The sequence below is a fragment of the Daktulosphaira vitifoliae genome, unplaced genomic scaffold (genome assembly GCF_025091365.1).
Source record: "Daktulosphaira vitifoliae isolate Bord-2020 unplaced genomic scaffold, ASM2509136v1 Scaffold_1, whole genome shotgun sequence".
Lineage (NCBI taxonomy): Eukaryota > Metazoa > Arthropoda > Insecta > Hemiptera > Phylloxeridae > Daktulosphaira > Daktulosphaira vitifoliae.
The window spans coordinates 88,292,414-88,302,390 of record NW_026099572.1 but is presented as its reverse complement, the minus strand read 5'-3'; the positions used below and the strand labels follow the sequence as shown (position 1 = coordinate 88,302,390).

General features: G+C 26.2%; 1 protein-coding gene across 7 annotated transcripts in view; it reads left to right on the top strand.

Moving 5' to 3' along the window:
• Positions 1-9,977, top strand: part of LOC126894181 (cell adhesion molecule Dscam2-like) — a 52,972-nt gene that overhangs the window by 37,472 nt on the left and 5,523 nt on the right. For 6 of the 7 annotated variants that reach the window (XM_050665001.1, XM_050664996.1, XM_050664997.1 and 3 more), the window contains 19 exons: positions 589-731; positions 1,451-1,886; positions 1,961-2,177; positions 2,243-2,489; positions 2,543-2,719; positions 2,792-2,911; positions 2,978-3,250; positions 3,321-3,602; positions 3,663-3,782; positions 3,845-4,018; positions 4,079-4,345; positions 4,407-4,688; positions 4,750-4,820; positions 4,972-5,203; positions 8,403-8,549; positions 8,617-8,775; positions 8,834-8,961; positions 9,573-9,729; positions 9,792-9,924. In XM_050665001.1, coding sequence (XP_050520958.1) covers positions 589-731; positions 1,451-1,886; positions 1,961-2,177; positions 2,243-2,489; positions 2,543-2,719; positions 2,792-2,911; positions 2,978-3,250; positions 3,321-3,602; positions 3,663-3,782; positions 3,845-4,018; positions 4,079-4,345; positions 4,407-4,688; positions 4,750-4,820; positions 4,972-5,203; positions 8,403-8,549; positions 8,617-8,775; positions 8,834-8,961; positions 9,573-9,729; positions 9,792-9,924 — 3,765 coding nt within the window. Of the gene's footprint in view, positions 1-588; positions 732-792; positions 891-1,450; positions 1,887-1,960; positions 2,178-2,242; positions 2,490-2,542; positions 2,720-2,791; positions 2,912-2,977; positions 3,251-3,320; positions 3,603-3,662; positions 3,783-3,844; positions 4,019-4,078; positions 4,346-4,406; positions 4,689-4,749; positions 4,821-4,971; positions 5,204-8,402; positions 8,550-8,616; positions 8,776-8,833; positions 8,962-9,572; positions 9,730-9,791; positions 9,925-9,977 lie in introns of those variants that run through there. The other variant, XM_050665003.1, reaches the window with a different exon arrangement.

Here is a 9,977-nt window from a genome sequence, read left to right as displayed (position 1 = left end):
TCTTAATCAGGATATTAATAAGGAACTAGCAGTTTATGAAGCTTTTGGAATAATCCACCAATTTTTTAAAATTAAACACTATCTAAAGATTTGCATCGAAGCGTTTTTTTTTTGATAGTGATTTTAATCACTGTCAGATATCATTATACTTGATCCAACTATGCCACGTCACCACTGTGCCGCAACCCCCCTGTGCTGGGTTTTTTAACTTTATAATGCTATAACTTATTGAAAAGTGTATGGATCAACATAATTATTTTATGAGAAATAATATTATATACCTCTTTCATTCTACATACTTTATCTTAATCAGGATATAAATAAAGAAATAGCAGATCATGTAGCTTTTGGAATAATCCACCAATTTTTTAAAATTAAAAACTATCTAAAGATTTGCATCAAAGCTTTTTTTTTTNACACTATCTAAATATTTGTATCTAAGCGTTTTTTATGATAGTGATTTTAATTACTGTCAGATATCATTATACTTGACCCAACTATGCCACGTTACCACTGTGCTGTGACCCCTCTCTGATGAGTTTTTTTTTATGTTTAAAATGTGATTAATAAAAGTGTTTTTATTTTAAGGGAAATTCAACCTAGTGGTAGCTTGTATTTTCCTCCGTTTCCTTCTCAAGATTATACACCAGATATACATACAACAATTTATAAATGTGCTTTAGAGAATCCAATCGGAAAAATTATATCACGTGAATCACAAATAAAAGCTGGTAAGAAAGTCACGTGCTAGAACCATGTAATTTTTTTATTAGTTTTTTTTTTTTTGTTTAGTACACCAAAGATGTATCATTAAATTAATTTATAATAATCATATGTCAAATTTTGATAATAATGTTGAACTCAATAAAACATTTACATATAACACTAAGGTAAAAAAATTATCATTAAAGGCTAATAACATATATTAATAACATAATAATGTATCCTATAATGTTTAAAACATTAAAATGACATATGGTTAAACTGTTTAAAGTTATTGCAATTTATTTATTCTTGATAATATTTATTACAAAATACTTGCTAGTAAAAGGCTTAATTAAATCAAAAATCATATATTTTACTTAGTAAGATAATTTTACTAAAATGCAGTTTTTACTTAGGCAATTTTAAATAAAATAATGAAAATGAATTATTACGAATTATTATTTCATATATTCAGTTTTATCCATGACCTTTTTTTTAAATTAATGTTTAAACTTCAAATTTATCTTTAGAGCAATAGCCATATTTACGATTATTTTGAGTATATTCACATCCGTCAAAATAATTTTAATAACACGAATTAAATTACCTTCTGTTAATTAAAAATATTATATGACTTCATTTACTTAATTATTTATTTTCTATGATTTCAAATTTTCCATTCAAATTATATTAAAAACTAGTTATACAATTTAAAATAATTTATTATAATCATTGATTTTTTTAGTGATAGTGAAAACACTAGGATTAGTAGTGGAAAATGCGGTTGTATTTCAAGGAAATGTAGCAATGTTTAAATGCCAATCGCCTGAATTAATTAGTGAACATGTAGTAAAAACCTGGTTTAAAACAGACGATTCTAAATCAGGAATTGAACAAGCGATTCCAATATATTTGGGTGGACGTTATGTAATAGCTTTGGATGGAACTTTACTCGTACATAATGTAGTACTTGAAGATAGGTTAGACCGATATTTTTGTCAAGTTAAAAATAAGTACACTGGTGATCAATTAACCAGTCAATTTGCTAAAATAATTGTTAAACAATCTATCGAAGAAATACGTCCTACTATTAAATATCACACGAATCACTTGAACGTTAAGACAAACCAACCTATTGATATACTATGTTTGGCTGAGGGTTATCCACCTCCATCTTATAAGTTAGTTGCTTTACAATTCTTTTCTTTTTTACATCAAAAAAGTTATTTTTCTTTCAAATACAATTTTTAATTAGATGGTTCAAAGTAGATCATGGTAGCACTCAAGAAGTATCTATAGAATCTTTATCAGTACATCCATATCAATCATTACTACGAATTACGAGCATTCCTATAACTGGTTCTAGAATTATTTATAAATGCGAAGTATCTAACAAAATTGGACAAGATCAAAGAGAAATAATTATAGCAGCTGATACTCCATTTGCTGTCAGCATACATCCTTTAAAACAAGTATGTAGGTTATATAAGAATATCAAAAATAATAAATGTAGAAATTTTTTCATATAATTTATTAGGTAATTGATTCAGGATCAACTGCTATTTTTAATTGTTCTGCTCAAGGAACATTTTTAAAACCTTTATATTCATGGTTAAAGAATGGAGCTCCTATAATAGGATTTGAACGATATGAAATATCTCAAGAAGGAAATCAATTAATCATTCAAAATGTAATGAAGAATGATGATGGAATATACCAATGTTTAATAAGGAATCCAGATACTGATGACACTGCACAGGCCAGTGCTCTTTTATTACTTGGAGGTAAGTTTATATAACACATTAACATTTAAAGAATAATGCATTTTTTTTTTTAGCTGTATCTCCTGAGTTATTCAACGTTTTCCCTGAACAAATAATCCAAAATAATGGGTTTCTTTCACTTAGATGTATAGCTTCAGGTAATCCACCCCCAAGAATTTATTGGTATCTTGACGGGGGACTTTTATTACCTCAAGGAGATTATGTTTTTGGAAGTTACATGCATATAGATGGTATGTTATACATTAAACATAATTATTCAACTAATTTTATCATTCTATTAATTAATCATATTTATTTTATAGGAAATATTGTTAGTTACTTAAACGTTTCAGTTGCAGATGTTTTACATGGAGGTTACTACTCATGTTTAGCACGTAATATATTAGGATTTAGGTTGTATTCAGCTATGGTAAAAATTTACGGTAAACCAAATTAATTAGTGAATTTTAAATTTGTCTCAATGAAAAATTTAAATGTGTGTATAATAGGCGATCCTGTAGCCAGACCACCGTTAAATTTAACTGTACGATCAGATGACGATGCATATCTTCAATGTCCTGTTGCTGGTTACCCAATTGCGAGAACTGTTTGGAAAAAAGACATGGTATCTATTTCAAACCATTCTAGACATCAACTTTTTGACAATGGTACACTTTTCATACGTTCAACTCAAGATATTTCTGATTCGGGACTTTACGTATGCACAAAAATTAATGATAAAGGGCAGTTTGCTACAGGAAATCTCTATTTAAAAATAATGAGTAAACTAATTGTAAAATAAAACTAGTAAATTAACGTCTGTATCTTTAATATTAAACACACATTTAATAGAACCACCCGTAGTAACACCATTTCAATTTACTAAAGATTTACAACAAAGTGAAAGAGCCCAGGTTTCGTGTACTATAAAATCAGGAGATTTGCCGATGGAGTTTGTTTGGCGAAAAGACAATAGAATACTTACAACTGATAACGAAATTGAGTTACAAAATTTCAAATTTTCTAGCACTATTTTCTTTAGTAATTTAAAACCACATCATGCGGGACTTTATACGTGTATTGTCAGCAACTTTGTTGCCAGTAGCAATTACTCCGCTCTTTTAAATATCAAAGGTTCTAAATAAAAAACATATTATAATGTCTATGATTTTAATATTTTCCTATTTTACATAGCTCCACCAAGATGGATTGTTGAGCCCGAAGATACGTCAGTACTTGTTAATCAACCAACCGTCATTAATTGCCAAGCTGAAGGATATCCACAACCAAAAATAATATGGACTAAAGCTTCTAGTGAAGAATATATTTATAAATCTTTTATTTACTTATATTTAAATAACTACAATATTTTTTAGATAATCATTTATTACAATCATTTAATATATTCTCAGACTATGATCTAACAGTATTAGGAAATGGTTCTTTAACTATACAATTAACAACACGTCAATATGAAGATAACTATACATGCTCGGCTGAAAACGGAATTGGAAAACTAATTTCAAAAACTGTATCATTAAAAGTTCATAGTATGTTATTATATTAACTTTTATAATGTTGAAATAATATTTATCTATTTTTTAATTTAGTTCCTGCTCAATTTAAAGAAAAAATAATAAACAAAAACGGTGTAGGTGGAAGTAAAGTGTTATTAACATGTAAAGCGGAAGGTTCAAAGCCACTAAGCATTCAGTGGAAACCTTTTGTAAATAACATCAAAACTAAAGACACCAAAGATGGTGTAATATCAGAAATGCTTCTTGAGTCCTTAAATAGAAATCAAACGGGTGTTTACATATGTATGGCATCTAATTCTTATGGTTACGACCGTATGACAATTAATTTGGTTGTTAAAGGTTAGATTTTTATATTTCTGTAATATTAAGATTATTTCTAAAATATAAAAATAATTTACAGAGCCACCTGTAGCTCCAAAACAGTTAAAGGTCGTAGAGGCAGGTACGAGATGGCTAGAATTTAGTTGGGAACCAGTAGAAATATTCATAACCCATTACATTCTTCAGCTATGTCATAATTTATGCATTAATTGGTCAAATTATACTATTAATGGGAGTTTAACTCATACAAAAGTTTCCTATTTAAAACCGGCTACAATTTATATTGTGCAAGTTGTATCAGTTAATGATTTCGGTTGTAGCAATCCTAGTCAAAATGTCACCGTAACTACTTTAGGAGACAGTAAGGAAAAATCTTAAATTATATGAGTTATTTGAGTTATATACTTATGTACATTTTATAGAGCCTAGCGCACCCCCAGATAATTTAGAAGCCATTAACATTGAATCAAATCTAGTTGCAGTAAAATGGAATGTTCGTATATGACTTATTATACCAACAATTTAATTTTCATCAATTTAAAATATTTTTATTTAGAAACAAAATAATAATACATAAACGTTAATAATAATAATATATGCACTTGCATATTTTTACCGAATTTGAGATGATTTTTAATTTATAGCCCCCTGAAAAAAATACTTGGAATGGTCAAATTTTGGGCTATAAACTAGCATATATTGACACTAACGAGTTATCAGTCATAAACATTAAGACAATATTTGGCGTAAGCAGATGCTATTTTAACATTACTAATCTGAGCCCATTTACAACATACCAAATTACAGTAAGATCATTTAATGAACTAGGATTTGGTCCAGATTCAGATTTTATACGTGTTGTTACTAAAGAAGGAGGTATTGTTTTTCAATATATATTACATTAAAATAAGTTTATTTATACGGATTAATTATTAAAATTTAAAATAACATATTAACCAAAAAAAACGGTAGTACAGTGGGGACCTAGATTAGTTGGGACAAGTATAGATTTAATCTGACATTAATTAAAATCACTATCATAAAAAACGCTTCGATGCAAATCTGTTTATAGTGTTTAATTTTAAAAAATTGTTGGATTATTCCAAAAGCAACATAAGTTTGAAATTTACTTTATTAAATAAAAATGTTATGATAATTAAAAATATAGTATTGTTAAGATTAATATGCAGTCAAGAAATTGTATAATTACTAATTACTATAAATTTATCAGAAAAGCTCAATATTTTTGTTGTATTTGTATTGTAATAGATGAAAATAGAAATCATAGTAATCATTTTTAAGTAACTTTTGATGTTTAAAAAGATTCTACAATTTAAATATTCAAAAAATAATTAATTTTAATGATTTAATTTAACTAAAACAATCACTCAAAGTTTTAAAAATCAACTCAATTGAGCGTATTATAAAATTTTATTAAATTGTACATTTTTATTTGTTAAATTCAGGTGAAACTAAAATTAATTTTTTTTAGATTTATGATTTACATAGCAACATGTTATCAAAAAATTTGTAATATTGTAGACTTATAGTAACACACATAAATAGAATTAAAAAACCCANTTTTGTTAAATTCAGGTGAAACTAAAATTAATTTTTTTTAGATTTTGATTTACATAGCAACATGTTATCAAAAAATTTGTAATATTGTAGACTTATAGTAACACACATAAATAGAATTAAAAAACCCAGCACAGGGGGATCGCGCAACAGTGGTGACGTGGCATAGTTGGATCAAGTATTATGATATCTGACAGTGATTAAAATCACTATAAAAAAAAAACGCTTCGATGCAAATCTTTAGATAGTGTTTAATTTTAAAAAAATGGTGGATTATACCAAAAGCAACATGATCTTCTAGTTCGTTATTAATATCCTAATTAAGATAAAGTATGTCGAATGAAAAAGGGATTATTAAAATATAGTATTTCCATAAAAAAATGATATTGATCAATACACTTTTCAATAAGTTATAGCATTATAAAGTTAAAAATGTAAAAAATAAAATCGAGAATTTTCACACAATAATAGCATTCGGTAGCCATTTTCACCGTGAAAACAAAATAAAGTCCGAAATTTTTTTTTGCATAATAAAGTACATTACATTAGCTTTAATTTAAGATATATATCAAAGTGTCAGACTTTCCGGAACACTTTAAAAAATTAAGTCGAAAAAGTAAATTTTTTGTGAAAAAGTTGTCATTTTGAATCCCCCCTTGTAGGCAGGTAAAAAGTCAGATTTATAAAAAAAATATACCAACTGATAGGTAAAGACATCATGCATCTATAAAAAAAAAATTATATTGATTCATACATTTTTTAAAATGTTATAGCATTCTAAAGTTAAAAATATAAAAAAGAATTTTTTTACAAAAATCGCATTTTTTTTATAAACTTTGATGTCTGTTTTCACCATGAAGATAAAATAAAGTCCGAAATTTTTTTTTTTGCATAATAAAGAACATTACATTAGCTTTAATTTAAGATATATATAAAAGTGTCAGACCTTCCGGAACATTTTCAAAAGTTAAGTTGAAAAAGTTAATTTTTTGTGAAAAACTTGACATTATAAATCCCCTTGTGGGCAGGTTAAGGGTTAAATTTATGAAAAAAATATACCACATGAAAGATAATGATATTATTCATCTATATAAAAAAGAATTATATTGATATGTTCATTTTTGAAAAAGTTATGGCACTTTAAGTAAAAAAAATTGAAAAAATTTCGAAAATTAGCGATTTTTAAATTTNAAAATTTAAAAAATTTCAAAAATTAGCGATTTTTAAATTTGTAATTGTTTTGGAGGTTTCCCCCATTTACGGGGAACGAGGGAATTTTTTTTAATTTTTGAGGGTAATGTCTTCGACTAGATACGATTTGTGATCTTTTGACGTATCATTGAAAGAAATCGGTTCGGTGAGAGCTGAGAAAAAGTGGTAACAGACACAAAAAAAAAAATAAATAAATAAACACATCTTAGTAAAACCAATACCTTCTCAGCTTCGCATCGAAGCTAAAATTAATAAATTACAAAGTAAAATTATTTAACTTTGTAGTTAATACCTATTATCATTCAAACCAAATTCGACAATAAATACTATAAAAATATTAAAAATGAATAATTTTGATTGTCTGTATGGAGAAAACACATAGTTAAATAATTTTAGTATGAATAAAAAATTTCTTCAGACAAAGGAAGATTACAGTAAAGGGTCCCTTGATATTCATTGAATCTAAATGAGAAAATATTAAATGAGTTCTAATTCATCTTTTCGTACTGTTTTTAATGTGAAATTAGACTTTTTTTATTACTTCTAAGTTTTAATATTATTACTAATTATTAAAAAATGAGTATTTAAATATAAAAAGAATATAAAACCGAGAATTATAACAAAAATAGCATATTTTTTTAATACGGGAGTCATTTTTACCACAAAGACAATATAATATTCGAAATTTTTTTTTTTTTAAATTAAAGTATATTACATAAGCTTTAATTTAAGATATATATAAAAGTGTTAGTATTTCCGAAACACTTTCAAAAGTTAAGTTGAAAAAGTTAACATTTTGAATTTCTCCTGTGGGCAGGTAAAGATTTATAAAAAATATACAAAATGATAGGTAAATACCTCATGTATCCATAAAAAAAATTGTATTGGTGTATATACATTTTTCAAAAAGTCATGGCACTTAAAGTAAAAAAAAAATGAAAAAATGTAGAAAATTAGCGATTTTTAAATTTGTAATTTTATAGGAGATTTCCCCCATTTACGGTGAACGAGGGAAATTTTTTCAATTTTTGAAATTAATATCTTCAACGACTAGATATGATTTGTAATCTTTTGACACATCGTTGAAAATGATCGGTTGAGTGAGAGCTAAGAAGCTAATATATTTAAATAATAAAATTTATTTATTTTTAATATCATTTTTACCATATATTTTAATTGCTTGAAGTTTGTTGCTAAATAATAATATAAGACCCAATTCATGGTATAGGGTCATTGCAAAATTAGTCAATTTAATAGCAATTTTTTTTTCTTTTTGTATATTAAGTTCCAAGTGAACCTCCACAAAATGTAAAATGTTTACCACTAACTACAGAATCATTAAGGATGAGCTGGAACCCACCACCAATGGTTTCTCATCACGGTATTATTTTGGGTTATAAAATTCAGTATAAAAAAATAAACCAAATATTAGGTAATACAACTATATATTAAATTATTATTCGAAAAAAATGATAACTTTTATTACAAAATCATTACAGGAACTTACGTTGCAAATGAAATGAAAAGAACCACGAACTTAGAAACAAATTTACATGGACTAGAAAAGTATACAAATTACAGTATAAAAGTTTTGGCATATACTAAAGTAGGAGATGGCGTTCAATCGAACACTATTTACTGTGTTACTGAACAAGATGGTAAGTATCTTGTCATTATAACCAGATTCAAAAAATTATAATTTTGAAAATATTGTAGCTCCGGGGTCTCCAGAAAATGTTAAAGCTCTTACAGTAACATCTAATAGTGTACTGGTTTCTTGGACTCCACCAATAAAATCGAATGGCATCATCATTAAATACGTCGTCCACGTTAAACACAACAAAGTAAAAAACTAAAATTAAATTAAAAACTCAAATTAAAGTTATTATTAGTAATAACCAAATACTAAACTAACAATATAATATGAATAAGGAGTAATTATTAATTTTAGTCATTTTGTAATATATATTTGAAAGTAACTTCAACAATAAGAAAACTAAAAACAAAAGAATCACAGTGAATAAGTAAAAATTATATTGTCGATTTATTTTAAATTGTATATTAATTTTTCTATTTTTAATAAAAAATAAAAAGCTAAAAAAACATGTAAAAAAATGTTTAAAACTAAAAAATATCTAACTCAAAAAGCCACAAAAAATACTAAAAAAAAAATCCCGTATGTGTTTAAAGCTATTGATGGTAACATTGTTCTCGAAATACGTATACGAAATGTTAAATATTTTTTATGACATTTTTAATCAAATGTTTTTAATATTTTTTAGTTTAAATAATATTTTATTATGTGAAAACATTTTTTAGAAGGGGAAATTGAATGAACACAGAGAAATGTGAAACACCTACGAGTATATATTTTAATAATAGTATAATTTAAATATTAGAGTATAATAATAACACAATTAATTTTGTTAGTCTCTATTTAAGTTTTTAATAACAGGTAATTGAAAAAGAGATTGTTTTTGGTGAAAAAAATACTAAAATTGAAGTTCGACATCTTAAAGAGTTTCAACGGTATGAATTTTGGGTTACTGCATCCACTACAGCTGGTGAAGGGCAACCAAGCTTCCGTGTAATTCAAAGTCCAAATTCAAGAGGTATCATAAATAACTTAAATGATAAATATTATAATACTAAAAGTACATTTATAAAATAATAGCTCCAGCTAGAGTAGCATCTTTTGGTGATCACATAAACGTTGTGGTAGGAACAAAATGCTTAATTGAATGTTATACAGTAGGAATGCCAACTCCAATTGTCAAATGGAAACAGCCCGAAGGCACTGAAGTCGAGTAGGTTTTTTATTTTTATTTGGAAACAAATAATAACATGTCTATTTGCTACA